Here is a 17,021-nt window from a genome sequence, read left to right as displayed (position 1 = left end):
GAATTGCCGATTCGTTTACGTAATCCTCCGATAGGTTGAATAACCAAAAACAAGCGTGTTCTGACAACTGCCATTTAATCAAGTATGTCAGACTGTGTATAGCTGGTATGGCGATGGTCAATTAACCGACAGAACCGTCTTGGTTTCTATCTGCGTGTGTGTGTGTTGGCAGTACTGTTGGTGTTAATCAATCTGGTTTACGAAATGATTGTCGGATGATTCGGATTTTTAAAGGTTGAGATTGGAGGTTTTTTTAATTTGAAAATTAATATGGATTTTTCGATTAGCTCCAGATGATTGTGTTGTGCAAGATTGATTAGCTATATGTGTGTTGCAACATGGTATTTTGGATTGGATGTCTTTGGTCTATTGGGTTTATTGAACCGTGTAGCAACAATTGAGGAATAGTTTAAATTTCAATAGGAAATAGGAATTTTATAGAAGATATTAGGCCAATTGAAAAGTCCCCGGTCTGATGCACTGATGGCGGTGCTAGTATTAAATCCATTTGATTTTTAGTTAGTACCAACCTTCAAACGATACGTGTCAACATTTGACAGCAGTCCGACCATTAGTTTGTGAGATATTGCTTCGTGAGTGTAGCTGCTTCTGTTATTTGAAAAAAGATAGGAAAAAAGAATTTCGTGTGCTGTTAAAATATTACTTTTCGAAGGAAAAAAAAACAGTTGAAGCAAAATCTTGGCTTGATGAAGAGTTTCCGGGCTCTGCACCAGGAAAATCAACCATCATTGATTGGTATGCTGAGTTCAAACGTGGTGAAATGAGCACCGAAGACGGCGAACGCAGTGGATGCCCAAAAGAGGCTGTCGCTGACGAAAAATCAAGAAATTTCACAAAATAATTTTGAATGAGAAAGCAGACATTGTGAAGATATCATCCTAAAGTGTACATCATATAATTCACGAGTATTTGTACATGAGAAAGCTATATGCAAAATGGGTGCCGCGCGAGCTCACAATCGATCAAAAGCAACAACGTGTTAATGATTCTGAGCAGTGTTTGAAGCTGTTTAAGTGCAATAAACCTGAATATTTGCGTCGATATGAGACAATGGATGAAACATGGCTCCATCATTTCACTCCGGAGTCCAATCGACAGTCAGCTGAGTGGACTGCACACGATGAACCGAATCCAAAGCCAAGAAAAACACAACAGTCAGCTCGCAAGGTTATGGCATCAGTATTCTGGGATGCGCAGAGTATAATATTCATTGATAACCCCCAAAAGGGCCAGACCATCAACAGTGATTATTATATAGCGTTATTGGATCGTATAAAGGATGAAATCGTAAAAAACGGCACCATATTATTATTATTATTATTATTATTATTATTCAAAGAAAAAAATCTACTGTTTCATCAAGACAATGCGCCGTATCACAAATCAATGAAAACAATGGCAAAATTGCATAAATTGGGCTTAGAATTGCTTCTGCATCCACCGTATTCGCCAGATCTGGCCCCCAGCGACTTTTTCCTGTTCTCAGACCTAAAAAGAATGCTCGCTGGAAAGAAATTTAGCGCCAATGAAGAAGTAATCGCCGAAACTGAGTCCTATTTTGAAGCGAAAGACAAATCGTATTACAAAAATGGTATAGAAAAGTTGTAAGATCGCTATAATCGCTGTATCGCCCTCGAAGGCAACTATGTTGAATAATTAAAATCGAATTTTCCCAAAAAATATGTTTTACTATAGTAGACCGGGGAGTTTTCAATTGGCCTGTTATTTGTTTACATTATCAGCTAAACTACGTCTAAGTTTCGCTATCAGAAACGAAACCAACATTCTTAAGTGGGCACTTCGTGACCTCCAATAAAAACTGTTAACGAATAGTCTACCATAACATTCATTTTGCGGAAACACGACTGCAATTCTGTTCAGACAGAACATTCACCATCCAACATATTACGTTACTCTGCCCAAGCCCATGTCGAGGTGTTAAATACTTATAGAGCAAACCACGCATGGCTGTATCGAATAACTATTAAAATCGTTTATAATAGCTCACGTACGTACATTTTCAACGGATAGTTCACTCAGACATCGCCGTGGGAAGGCTATATCTCCGATATAATGAAATACTCATTACGGTATAGCTATAAAGAAATATTCAATTATATTTTGATGGGAGGGTCTTATACAAGAGCGTATAGAGGAACGTTTTTTTTTATGGTAAGTGGTGTCCTAAAGGCGAAATTATATCGCGATATATATTGCGGCATTAGATCGCAGCAAATGAGAAGTCAGAACTTGCTTGTTTATTTCAAGATATAACATTCGCCAAAATTTAATTGAATATTTCCCTCCTGTCAAAAATTCTATGTATCTGGAGAACAATTATCGAAAATTACAGCGATAATTGCATTGTAGGAAGCGAAACTGCACTGCGATAATTGTTCTGTTCATAGATGCTTAGTTTCTATGCATCTTACACAGTTCGAATCTATGGCAATTCCATTCTAAATCAGTTTGACAGGTAATGTAACAGTTTATTCGGGAAATATTCCCCCGAATTACACTCGTGCATCAAAATGACCGGATAATTTCGCATTCCAGCGTGTTTTCTTTGAAAAACTGCATTCGGTCATTTTCATTTTTGGAGAAAGAGCCCTCCACCTTCGGTGTCGGGCTCTTTCTCCAAAAATGAAAATGAACTCATGCAGTTTTTATGACAACACGCTGTCATGCAAAATTATCGGTAATTTTGATGCACTTGTGCAATTACTTACGAAAATTTTTGAACGGTGCTTACCCAAACAGATCATTTCGTCTTGATCATTCAGTGTATACCAGCTACTTACAATTTCAAGTTCAAGTATTCGAAAATGGCAACAAATCGCCTTAACGATATACAATCTCAAAATGTTCATGAATGCTATTCTACACCTCATTCGAAAACAGAATACCGAGTGTTCCTCTTGAAAGAAATCGAAACTTATATTCGACATGTTCCGTACTGAAAAATCCATCCATTTGCAGATTAATACCGTAAAAATCCCTGACGTTACAATAATACATAGGCGCAAAACTTTCACATAATACACTAAGCCGAGCTGGTCCCACCAAATACTGAGCATGACCTTGGAACCGTGAATATTCGGTTTGGCCGTTGACGTGGTAACATGGCCGGGATATTCCCATGATTTTCTGCGTTTGGAATTATCGTAATGAACCCATTTTTCGTCTCCAGATCAATGCGAATCAGAAATCCCTTCAGTCTTTGCCTTGCAAGTAGCTGTTCACAAGCAAACAAATACCTTTCAACATATCTCGGCTTCAACTCGTACGGCGCCGAATTTCCTTGTTTCTGAATCATTCCTATGACTTTCAGGCGTTTCGAAATGGCTTGTTGCGTCACTACCGATGATCCTGCCAATTCTTGTTGTGTTTGACACGAGTCTTGATCAATTAATGCCTCCAATTATGCATCTTCGAAAACCTTCTCCCTTCTACTGGTCTTCGACGTAAAAATCACCTTTCTCGAAGCGTTGAAACCACAACCAGCACGTTCTTTCGCTAATAGCGGCCTCACCATAGGTATTTGAGAGCATTCGATGAGTCTTAGCCGCAGATTTCCTCATATTGTAGCAGAAAATTAAAACCATCCGCAAATGACGAGAATTTGGATCGTAAGCTGACATGTTTAATCGAGAATAACTTTTTGATTCAGACATAAATCGACTAATATTTCGATGGCTTTATGTTTACAAATACCCAAGCTTATTGTATGACATCTACGATATATTTATTTCGACTACCACTTACCGCTACATTCATCTATTGCAAAACGGCAGAAGAAAAGTTGTACACCTAATAGAATGAGGTGTAGAATACGATTCATACGTATTTTTTGATTGTATGTAGATCACTAAGGCGATTTGTTACCATTTTCGAATGATTGAACTCAAGGAAAAATTAATCTTTCAAAAAATGGCACAGAAATATAGTGTTCCCATTTGAAAAAACATAACTTTGAGTCATAGCTTCGTAATTAAAAACCCTTTTGAAAAGACGAGCACGCCACTGGATTCTACGTAAAAAAGTGCCTGTATAATGTTTTAATTTCAGAGCTCTATCATCAGTATTAGCGGAGATATAGATGTTTTTCGATATCGCCATTTTTCGTATATAACTCGAAAACAAAAGAAGGTGGCCAAAAATGAATACTACCCTTGTTAGTTTCTCAGAAAAAGAGACCGAGAAAGGGGTATCAGATTTTGTCTATCTCCTGTGGTTTAAAAGTTGTAGTGCTAAAACATCGAAATTTGCCCACCCTGTACAGTATCCTTCGAATTATTTTGATACCAAGGATCTTACCTCATCCCAAAATCTTTTTAAAACGCCTAATATGTATCTCCTTCCCAGAACTCAAACGATAACTGAAATACAAAAACGAGCTAATAAAAAATCAGCCAAAAAAAAAACAGTCAGGTACGTATAAGGTCATGTGGTTGGTTTCAACAACGCTATAAACTTATCAGTTTTGGAGGTGTTCACCCATAACTTATCCTGAAGAATCCTTGAACCGAAAGAATCTCAATATTCGATCTTTGGTGGGCGATCCAAAAGCGCAATTCACTCCAATCAAATCTATAACAATGAATGGGTCGAAGAACTTGTTTGTCTAACCGAAGGGACTCGAAGACTATTGGAATCACCGAAATGAAAACTCCTCTGATGATGCAGAAGAACCAATCCTAAGATGTCTTGTCAGGTTGATGAGAGATCATATCTACCTATGGTGATTATATTGATCGATGATGAAAAAATTTATAATCTAGCGATTGGTATGATTGATAATTCGTTTGACCTTGGTGCAAGTAGTTTTGTTGTAAGGTCGTGACATGGTAGGATTTAAAAAAAAATGACTTCACGTTAGTGAAGTCGGAAGGTTTTGGGGATATCGTCATTGATGCGCAAATTGCGTCCTTGGTATCCACAAAACAGTCCTGATTCGACAACTGATTTCCTTCTTAGCTTTTTTCCACGCCAGTTATAAAGGGTGTTTTTTTTAGAGCTATAGAATTTTAAATTGCAATAAAACAACGATGGATTATTCGATCGACATGAATTTCATTTATCCGCAAGATAATCTTGTGGCATTACATTTTAAATATGATTTCTGGCATATGATCGCCACGGCTGGCTCGGATGTAGTCCAATCTGGACGTCCAATTTTCGATGACTTTTTCCAACATTTGTGGACGTATATCGGCAATAACACGGCGAATGTTGTCTTCCAAATGGTCAAAGGTTTGTGGCTTATCCGCATAGACCAATGACTTTACATAGCCCCACAGAAAGTAGTCTACCGGTGTTAAATCACAAGATCTTGGAGGCCAATTCACAGGTCCAAAACGTGAAATTAGGCGGTCACCAAACGTGTCGATTGTGGCACGAGCGGTGTGACATGTTGCGCCGTCTTGTTGGAACCACAGCTCCTGGACATCATGGTTGTTAAATTCAGGAATGAAAAAGTTAGCTATCATGGCTCTATACCGATCACCATTGACTGTAACGTTCTGGCCATCATCGTTTTTGAAGAAGTACGGACCAATGATTCCACCAGCCCATAAAGCGCACCAAACAGTCAGTTTTTCTGGATGTAACGGTGTTTCGACATACACTTGAGGATTAGTTTCACTCCAAATGCGGCAGTTTTGTTTGTTGACGTAGCCATTATTCTACCAGAAGTGCGCTTCATCGCTAAACAAAATGAAATGGACGTAGTGCGCGATACGTATTCCGCACAGAGCCATTATTTTCGAAATAAAATTGCACTATTTGCAAGCGTTGTTCAGGCGTGAGTCTATTCATGATGAATTGCCAAATCAAACTGAGAATAAATCACTTGACAGCTGTTAAATCGGTCGCCATCTTGAACAGTAATGCCAACTTAAAGTTATATACCTCGAAAAAAAAAACACCCTACATTACTAGCTTTTTCAATCTTGATATTTTCTTGTTTTCGACTTATGTGTAAAACATCCATAGTTCAACTTTTTAATATGACGAATATGAAATGAGATATATCGTCGAAAAGATCGTTGAATTTTCTGTAATCATGAATCCCGCTGAGCTTAAAAATTCGATTTCGCAAACAATTGAAAATTCATGTTTTCTCTAACTAATTTTAATCTGAAACTTCCACATATTATTTATGTGCTCAAGATATGTTGAACATTTTGCTAATATCTCATATTATAATTAGAATAATCAACAAAACAAAAACAATACTCTCACTGATTCCCAAGATTCTCATACCATAAAATAAACAACAATGATTTATGCATGAAAGATGCGGAAGGAATAACCTATCAAATATTTATTTATTCATGGTCCACTAACCATATTCTAAAAGTGTCGAATATAGTTGTGGGTTTCCAGTATTTGGAGAAATTGTTGTTATTTTTTTTGCATATAATCTCACAGTTTATGAAAATTTGAACTCGAAGTCATGAAAAAAAAAGTTAAAATTGAATTTCTACACAATAATCGTTATATCTCCTGAAATATTGATCGCAGCCCCCTAAAATTAAAACGTTTTTCAGAGATCTAGCTGCGTTCTAGAACATATTGAGGTTTCAAGTCAGTATCATGCCTCAAAGAGAATTGGCAGCCTCGACAAAATTTTATGGAAAATTTCAGTTTTTAAGCTATAATTTCTGAAATAATGGACTAATCGCTGAATTGTGAGCATTTTCGTAATCTACGGTATCGAATTAATATGATGGTACTTAATTCCCATGTGGGCACTTTTATTTTTTCCTCAAAAAAAAATTTTTTTCAAGGTCGATGATTGAAAAAAATTTTGGTGAAATTATAGTCATGAACAGATAAGTGTAGCTCATATTGATTTATTGTTTCATGAACATTTATTATCCTTACTTCCTTTAAAATGTGAAAAGGCTAATAGCGTTCGTTAATGGAAAAATAATCAATTGGGTTTGCTATGATTCAAAATCACTTAATTCGAAATGGCTTATAGGTACAACAAACCTTCAAACAACCAGGTAGTGTTGGAACAGTAGGTGTTTAATAGGTGAACGTAATAGTCATAATAGAACTGTCATAAAAATATGTCCAAATTCTGACCTTGCCTATCCAACTTTTTTTTTCCTCGTAATCAATTCTAGTTGTTCCAATATAGTTATGTTAAACAGATATCTTAATCGTATGGATTTCAGCTAATAAAATTATAGGTGACATGTTTACGATCTAGAATTTTCTTTAAGGTGATCTCAAGTTGAAAAAAATTGATTTATGACTTACCTATATTCTTACCTCAACATTATTTTCTACTTAGTATTCAGCTGAAACACTTACGTGATCCTAATATAAAAGTGTCTGTATACCACAAGTGAATCGATTGAATGGATTTAATAAATCAATAAATCTCTTAGTATTTTAGGGATTGCTAGTAGAATTTATCATTTTGAATTCGAAATTTCAGCATCGTCCTTTGTGTTTTTGTTTAGACAGTTGATTTATTTAATTGCTTTAATGAAATTATGTGTAATCCAGAATTCATTGGGCATATACAGAGTATTCCCAAATTGGAGGTAAAGGGTGTTTTTTTCAGAGCTATAGAACTTTAAATTGCAATAAAACAACGATGGATTATTCGATTGACATGAATTTCATTTATCCGCAAGATAATCTTGTGGCATTACATTTTAAATATGATTTCTGGCATATGACCGCCACGGCTGGCTCGGATGTAGTCCAATCTGGACTTCCAATTTTCGATGACTTTTCCCAAAATTTGTGGCCGTATATCGGCAATAACACGGCGAATGTTGTCTTTCAAAAGGTCAAGGGTTTGTGGCTTATCCGCATAGACCAATGACTTTACATAGCCCTACAGAAAGTAGTCTAGCGGTGTTAAATCACAAGATCTTGGAGGCCAATTCACAGGTCCAAAACGTGAAATTAGGCGGTCACCATGGAGAGCGGGCAAATGGATTTTTTTCATTCGATTTTCAGAATCAATATTTCCCAAAACGTAAACTGAAAATTGGGTTGAAATTTATTTTGACCCCTGGATGAATCCTAAGATTTATTATTGAAAATAATAGACCTATACTAAACAGTATTATTGGAGTTCGCTTAATAACAGAAGAATATAGACCCCTCTCAGATTTAATCTTATTACTTTGCAATAAAAACGTAATTTTTTGTACCAAAACATAAAATCAACAGGAATAGCCGATTAGATTCGATTCTTCAGAGCATATTGCCAGTCATGGAAATAATTACCAATCAGAAAAAACTAATGGGAGTTTTTTTTTTATGCTAATGTAAACTGATATCCCAAACAAACCCACTAATTTTGAGCAACCAAGATCGAAGTTCGTAGAATTGATTCAAAAGCGATATTACCAGGTGTCTAGACTTGGGAATTAGTGGAATTAATTACCAATTTTGGTTTGGCAAGTAGCCTCGGGCAGATTACAGGCTTCCTATTAGAGCCACCCGAAGGCTAAGTAGGCGTCGTACAGTCTAAAACAGAAGGAAATTGAAAGATTATGGATCTGCCGATATATAAGGGGAAATACACCAATTTGGTTTGCTAATTCTCAATATCAACAAGGCAGATGAATTATTGTTTCATGTTATTTGGTTTGGAGTTCTCAAATCCAGATTTACGCTTCAATAACCACATTTTTACATTTTGAAATTTCCTACAAACTTCGTTCAAGTTTTTTTCGGTTGAGAGTGTTAAATAATGATAATAGTTCGATTGAAAAGTCCCCGGTCTACCATAGTGAAACACGTTTTTTTTTTTTTGGCAAAATTCGATTTTATCATTCAACATAGTTACCTTCGAGGGCGATACAGCGATTATAGCGATCTTCCAACTTTTCGATACCATTTTTCTAGTACGATTTGTCTTTAGCTTCATAATAGGCCTCAGTTTCGGCGATTACTTCTTCATTGGCGCTAAATTCCTTTACAGCGAGCATTCTTTTGAGGTCTGAGAACAGGAAAAAGTCGCTGGGAGCCAGATCTGGCGACCACTGAGGATTCAGAAGCAATTCGAAGCCCAATATGTGCAATTTTGCCATTGTTTTCATTGATTTGTGACACGGCGCATTGTCCTGATGAAACATCACCTTTTTTTTCTTCAAATGGGGCTGTTTTTCAACGATTCCATCCTTTAAACGCTCCAATAAAGCTATATAATGATCACTGTTGATGGTCTGGCCCTTTTGGAGGTTATCTATATTATACCTTACGCATCCCAGAATACTGATGCCATAACCTTGCCAGCTGACTGTTGTGTTTTTCAACTCCTTCGGATTCGGTTCATCGTTTGCAGTCCACTCAGCTGAGTGTCGAATGGAGACCGAAGTGAAATAAATGATGGAGCCATGTTTCATCCATTGTCACATATCTACGAAAAAATTCAGGTTTATTACACTTAAACAGCTTCTAAAACTGTTCAGAATCATTAACACGTTGTTGCTTTTGATCGATTGTGAGCTCGTTCGGCACCCATTTCGCACACAGCTTTCTCATGTACAAATACTCGTGAATGATATGATGTACACGTTCAGATGATATCTTCACAATGTCTGCTATCTCGATCAACTTCACTTTACGGTTATTCAAAATTATTCTGTGAAATTTCTTGATTTTTGTCAGCGACAGCCTCTTTTGGGCGTCCATTGCGTTCGCCGTCTTCGGTGCTCATTTCACCACGTTTGAACTCAGCATACCAATCAATGATGGTTGATTTTCCTGGTGCAGACCCCGGAAACTGTTCATCAAGCCAAGATTTTGCTTCAACTGTATTTTTTTCCCTTCGAAAAGTAATATTTTAACAGCACACGAAATTCTTTTTTCCCATGTTTTTTCAAATAACAAAAGCAGCTACACTCACAACGCAATAACTCACAAACTAATGGTCGGACTACTGTCAAATTTTGACACGTATCGTTTGAAGGTTGTTACTTACTAAAAATCATATGGATTTAATTCTAGCTCCGTCATCTGCGCATCAAATCGGGGGCTCTTCAATTGGCCTAATAAATGTCAACACAGTTATTTCAAATCGAAATTAATGCGAATTACTTCAAGTAATCCCTGCTGCACTTGAAAATCCCTTCTCACACATATATTTATCCAAGATACGAATATAAAAATTCAATCACATTACATCCAGTCATAATACTATAAAATGAGTACATAAACTTTGAAAACACAAAAATTTATCGGGTGCGACATTTTATTGCATAATAAACTCTAGATTACAGACGTTTACGTTACACCTCAAGATAGGTTATTTACCTGAAACGCTTTTATTATCTCATATTCATTGGTGTATTAAACGAAAAACATGGTAAAATTCACAAATAAGTTTATCTTTTCACCATCACCTCGTATATCCTATAAAGATTTACCGAAATATCCTCACAAAAAAAAAAAAGAAATGAATACTGACGTAAAACGCACAAATAACAGTGGCTCAAACCTCAAAAATTGCTGACATTTGACTCTCTGTTAACTGAAACAAGCACGCAAAACTGTTCAATGCGACAACGTAATCTAACCACGTTGGGGACATGTAAAAATTGCGTATACTCCCTATATCTATGTTTATTACTCTATGGTATAGAATAAATATGTCAAGATTTGTGTCAGAATTCGTGTTGAAAGCTTCATCAAAACCATAGAAATTTCAAGAGAAATATCTAAAAACAGGAAAATCATTGACGTGTTGTCAGAAAGCTTTTGAGTGCTAGACATTCAAGCTCCAAGTTGCACCCTGGAGACCACATGACTGTATATAGGTTTTTTTTTTGTATGTGGTTTGCAAGGATGCCATTGACGAATTTTCATATTAGTTGAAATGTAAAATTATAGAATTTCTCGAGAGAGAAAAACTACATCAAGATGTAGTTTTTTTCTCTCTTGTCCGGCAACTCCAAAACTGTAATTTTTATCGGTCCAGTAGTTCTTGGCGAACATCTACCAATTCATCAATTCGACATATAAAATCCAGGTGCTTACCGTCCGATAGCAAGTCTTTCATCTGCTCGTGACTAGCTAATTTTAATTAAACCCAGAATGATTAATCTCGCTATATATTTGTTAGGAATAGCTCGATTCAATATCAATAAAAAAGCAATTTCAATTTTTGATTGAGCTATCAATTTTCCATTTGTTGCGTAGGATGACGACTGGTGGAATCAAATGTGACATCCTTATGAGGGCAGAATAGTTTGATCGATACAAAGAGTAACATTGAAACTATAATGGAAGACGTAGTTGGACATGCTGATTGTTATCCTGAAGAGAAATACCACACACCATGTTGAGCGATCCAGTAGCACAAAATTAACTATCTGAAATCTGAATTAATCAACTATTAACTACACTGTGTCCGTAAAGTATGGAACAAATTCATTTTTAGCTAACAGATCATTTTAAGAAATAATCCTGAAACACGTCGATTTTTGATTTTAATTTACCGTATTTTAAAATAATAATCTAATATACAGGGTGAATTACTTTCGAGTAATGACGTCACCGTATTTTTTTTTAAATGGAATACCCCCATTTTGTCTCAATTTTCGGATTACTGTAGCTGAGCTGATTCCAAAAATGTATCACATGTTGATTCCAATTGGTACAGGGTGGACAAAAATACAATAGTTTTGTGTGTGCTCATGAAGTAACGCGTTACATTCTTTATTAGTTAAATTAACAATACTATCAAAAATACTTATTGTCTAGCAGCAATTGGTTTGCTTGTAACACCCTGTAGTTTGTTACATTTTTAGATTAATAAAAATGAGCTGTTTCCAAACATGTTTGGTACTTGTGGTCAAGCAGACAGAATATAAAAGAAATTATCATATTATAAAATGTAACAAACTACAGGGTGTTACTTTCAAACCAATTGCCGCTAGACAATAAGTATTTTTGATAATAATGGTAATTTAACTAATAAAAAATGTTACGCGTTACTTTATGAGCACACACAAAACTATTGTATTTTTGTCCACCCTGTACCAATTGGAATCAACATGTGATACATTTTTGGAATCAGCTCAGCTAGAATAATCGGAAAATTGAGACAAAATGGGGGTGTTCCATTTAAAAAAAAAAGACGGTGTCGTGATTACTCGAAAGTAATTCACCCTGTATATTAGATTATTATTTTAAAATGCAGTAAATAAAAATAAAAAATCGACGTGTTTCAGGATTATTTCTTAAAATGGTCTGTTTAGCTAAAAATGAATTTGTTCCATACTTTACGGACTTCACAACTGTTGAATACATTCCATTCCGGTAGGTGGCGCAATTCCCATTGGAGTAATCAGTTCGAGAATCTAACAATTCTGAAATTCCTTCACACCTGCAAGTTCCACTGCACGTTTCTAGCCATTAATTGAGATCCTATTCGAAGTTTCGTAACAAAATTACGGCCTCACTTGAAATGGCTGCGGGTTGTCAATCGGTACAACGAAGTCCGAAGATAATTGGATCTTTTTCGATGAATTTTCAATGTTGCATAGGAAATTGAGCATTTTCGAATCCAACGATTCCCTTCGCGTGTGGAGTTCTGGTTGGAATACGAAGAACGAGAGCAATTAGTGTTACAGTTTGTTATTTTAGCAAAGGCTTGACGTCACTGATGACGTACCCAAGGTGCCCACTGTATCAGCCTTGAAAACGCACACATAACGGGTGTTTTTTTTTTCGAGGTATATAACTTTCAGTTGACATTACTGTTCAAGATGGCGACCGATTCAACAGCTTTCTAGTGATTTATTCTCAGTTTGGTTTGGCAATTCATCATGAATAGACTCACGCCTGAACAACGCTTGCAAATAAAGGGTTTTTTTTTTTAGAGCTATAGAACTTTAAATTGCAATAAAACAACGATGGATTATTCGATTGACATGAATTTTATTTATCCGCAAGATAATCTTGTGGCATTACATTTTAAATATGATTTCTGGCATATGACCGCCACGGCTGGCTCGGATGTAGTCCAATCTGGACGTCCAATTTTCGATTACTTTTTCCAACATTTGTGGCCGTATATCGGCAATAACACGGCGAATGTTGTCTTCCAAATGGTCAAGGGTTTGTGGCTTATCCGCATAGACCAACGACTGTACATAGCCCCACAGAAAGTAGTCTAGCGGTGTTAAATCACAAGATCTTGGGGGCCAATTCACCAAACGTGTCTCTCAATAAATCGATTGTGGCACGAGCTGTATGACATGTTGCGCCGTCTTGTTGGAACCACAGCTCCTGGACATCATGGTTGTTCAATTCGGGAATGAAAAAGTTAGTAATCATGGCTCTATACCGATCACCATTGTCTGTAACGTTCTGGCCATCATCGTTTTTGAAGAAGTACGGACCAATGATTCCACCAGCCCATAAAGCGCACCAAACAGTCAGTTTTTCTGGATGTAACGGTGTTTCGACATACACTTGAGGATTAGCTTCACTTCAAATGCGGCAGTTTTGTTTGTTGACGTAGCCATTCAACCAGAAGTGCGCTTCATCGCTTAACAAAATAAAATGGACGTAGTGCGCGATACGTATTCCGCACAGAACCATTATTTTCGAAATAAAATTGATGATAAATTGCCAAACCAAACTGAGAATAAATCATTTGACAGCTGTTAAATCGGTCGCCATCTTGAACAGTAATGCCAACTTAAAGTTATAAACCTCGAAATAAAACACCCGTTATAACTCGAATTCAACATCTTGATCTAACCAATTCACCCAAATTTGTCTCCAATACAACGAATAATATCGTCTATCAATTATTCGGAATTTCTTTCAGAAATTAGTACTGATTTGATAAAATAATTCATCAATTTCTAAACTTCGATCAAATGGCATAACCTACTGAATACATGTCAAAGACATGTCAAGACATGTCAAAAAATAATTAACAGCGTTGCCATTCGTATTAGAAAACCCAATATTTAGGTACTCAAGAAGTCTTCTATTATCTCATAAACGGTAAAGGTTCTGATGTTTAAATATGGAGTATAATCGATGTATTGATTTACGTAGCTCGGAGACCCCACGATAGTCATCTATCTTGACTAATGACAGCAAAAAACGAAAGCTTTCCGAAGTAGGAAACACGATTACTTCTAATCAATTTTACGTTTTTCAACAATATCATTATTCACAGCCATAGTACACCAATGCTTTCACTACACATACTTGATGTATCTCATTACCCACAAGATTGTGTTTGTATGTGATCGATATGTAATCCATAAGCCGGGTTGATTAGAAAATGATGTAATTCCCCAACTATAATTATTATAATACCTATGTATATAAACTTTCAATGTTCACATATCTCATGGCTTGTCGAAACGCCTGATCTAAAAGGTTATCCACAGAAGTTCCACGATTTGAAATTCGTGATTTCTTATTCAAGTTTCGTGATACTGTGCCGCCTGGAATTAGCATATAATATATGTTTTTTTTGGGACGTCGATGATGAGGTTGCAAAAAAAAATTGGTTTCTATGTCTTATTTTATTCTGGGTGGTACCTTAGAATAATTTACATTGAAAATTTCAGTGGGTTTGAGGTGGTGGCCAATTTAGTAATTTGAAATTATGCCAGTTCTAGGAAGTGATGAATGTTGTATTCAATATTTTTTGTTTAGGGGTTATGAGCCAATCGTTTTTCTAGAAATTCGATTTCGTTAAAACTCATAAATAAACGAATCCTATTAACCTACTTTCATACTGAATACAGTTGTCTATAAATCTATGGAATACAATTTTTTCTCGGAAGTTTTGAAGGTTTGAGATGAATGAACTAGAGTCGAAAGATCCTGACTTTCACGTCATTGCATTCTTCATTTGGTTCATTATTTCCACTCCATATCTGATCTGAAAAGATCAAATTCTTATGGGACCATCTACGATCCAAACATAATACCCATAGAAAATTTCATCCAAATCAGATAAGAAATATAGGAATAAAGGTAATTACAAGAATTTGCACACACAGAAGGACTTATACACAATCAAAAGTGTTCAGAATGTTCCGAAATGCATTTTATGATCTAAAATTTCTAAATCTAAGACCAAACATTGTTGTCATCCCAAAAGATATCACAAAGTCTCCTATCTACCTTCAGTAGACAAGGAAGCAGTTAGAAAACAGATCCAACAATTATCAATGACAGTCAAAGACACGATAAAGCAATTCTAATTATCATATACCTTCCAGGTTCAGAAAACGAGAGTGCTATTTGTAGGCAGATAACTAGGAAGAGCTCAAGAATACCATTGGGATGTATGTTCATGTTCAGTACCATACGTAACGTCCAAAGCGAAGAGGTCATCATAGAAGAGGTAGGAATTTTCCCCTCGAAGACAATACAATGCAGTTTCGTGATGATGTATCTCACGAACAGACAGTCAACGGCCGGGTTGCAAAGATAATACAGGGGCGGAGACACAATTCTTTCAGTTGAACATGAGGTTTGAATGGACGAAGAGGCAGAAAAAGAAATACAAGTAAGTATAAATTGTGTTGGTTTTGGTTGATACTCGATGAGAATCTTTGATTCAGCTTTTGTATACATCTACTTAAAATATAATAATTAAAAAACTCTGGAGTTAAATCAAAGATAACTGATATCTCCTTTGGTACACTCTTCGTGAGCTTACAGTTTACAACCAGTGCATTTTAGCCAGGGTTCTATTCTCTAACCACTCCTGTTCTACATATACTCTGAGGAAATTTTCAAGAAAGCACTGGTTCTTTATGAGTTGCTGATGCCAGCACTTTTCTTTCTGCTGCTGAATAATGTTGTTCTTTTTGGTTCGATAGTGCTCATGTTCATAAAATTGATGCGCAGCATAACATTTCCATGAGAATTATTATCGGTAGAACTATTAAATCCACACCTCTACTTTGGTTAACTGTACTATTACATATACTTCCGCCTCATATTCGTAGACAAGTTGTAGTAAAAAATCTTGGAATAAATTTCATTTCTACCCGAACTCATTTCCAATTGTATCTTACCTCCCAGATACTAGAACTGCAAGGTTGTAGTCACGTAAACCTTTATGGATTAATACTTTCCTTCAATCTAAAGAAAGAGACAAAGAAATTTGGCGTTCGAAATGGAGTTCTTGTAATGTCTTCAACAAAAGTCTAATCGTTGATCCTTCAGAGAAAATTCCAGGTTTCAATCTTCCCATTTGGTGAACTTCAAATCGACTTAGGACTGGTGATTGTCGTTGCAATAGTATGCTCTTCAAAAGGAATTCTATTGAAAGTCCACTATGTGAGGGTGGCGTAGACGAAACCATTGACCATTTGATGAATAGTTGTCCCATTTATGAATCTCATGGTGGCTTGCAAGATATACATTCAGTTTTAGAATGGGTCACTAACTTCAAATCAATATAATGGAAACTATAACATTTATTGCTCCTTTCTGTTTCTTTTCTTTTGTTGTTTTCAGATTTAATTATAATTTATGCGTCGTCAACTTTTGGTGAAAAAGAAGGATGGAAAAGATTTTGTTTGGATGAAGAAGATCCCTAACATATATTTCAAATTTGATATTAATATCTCAAAAACTGTAAAAGCTATGAAGAAAAAACTAAAAAAAATCTTGAAACTTTAACGCTCTGTAATTCGGTAACGAAGCGTTTGCGGACACATGTTCATAGAGAAAAAAAGTCTTATTTTGACCTGAAAAATACGACCCCGAAATCTCGATACTTTATTCCGAATATTACGAAGAGGATCGGTCCAAGAATTGACCCATGTGGAACACCAATTTTTAAATTCTTGACTGGTGTGTAGACATGGAGATCCTGAATCGAATTCGCCATGATTCGGGTCTTTTCGATGTGGAGGGAGCTACACATTGGCCAGTTCTTCGAGCATCCCCGCTGATACGTCACTGTCTCTAGCAATTCCACGCGGAGTCGGATGATGGAATCCCGGCGGCAAATGTAACCCGCTTAT

General features: G+C 36.1%; 2 protein-coding genes across 2 annotated transcripts in view; one reads left to right on the top strand and one right to left on the bottom strand.

Moving 5' to 3' along the window:
- The window catches only part of LOC123683871 (SH3 and multiple ankyrin repeat domains protein 3), a 124,529-nt gene that overhangs the window by 60,816 nt on the left and 46,692 nt on the right, over positions 1–17,021 (bottom strand). The window lies entirely within an intron of this gene.
- The window catches only part of LOC123683872, a 64,892-nt gene continuing 63,130 nt past the window's right edge, over positions 15,260–17,021 (top strand). Inside the window, exon 1 of the mRNA XM_045622846.1 lies at positions 15,260–15,550. Coding sequence (XP_045478802.1) covers positions 15,510–15,550 — 41 coding nt within the window. The 5' untranslated portion in view covers positions 15,260–15,509. The remainder of the gene's footprint in view (positions 15,551–17,021) is intronic.

Source organism: Harmonia axyridis, chromosome 7 (genome assembly GCF_914767665.1).
Source record: "Harmonia axyridis chromosome 7, icHarAxyr1.1, whole genome shotgun sequence".
NCBI classification, from domain to species: domain Eukaryota; kingdom Metazoa; phylum Arthropoda; class Insecta; order Coleoptera; family Coccinellidae; genus Harmonia; species Harmonia axyridis.
The sequence above is the reverse complement of the archived record's forward strand: the minus strand, read 5'-3'. Positions and strand labels throughout refer to the sequence as shown.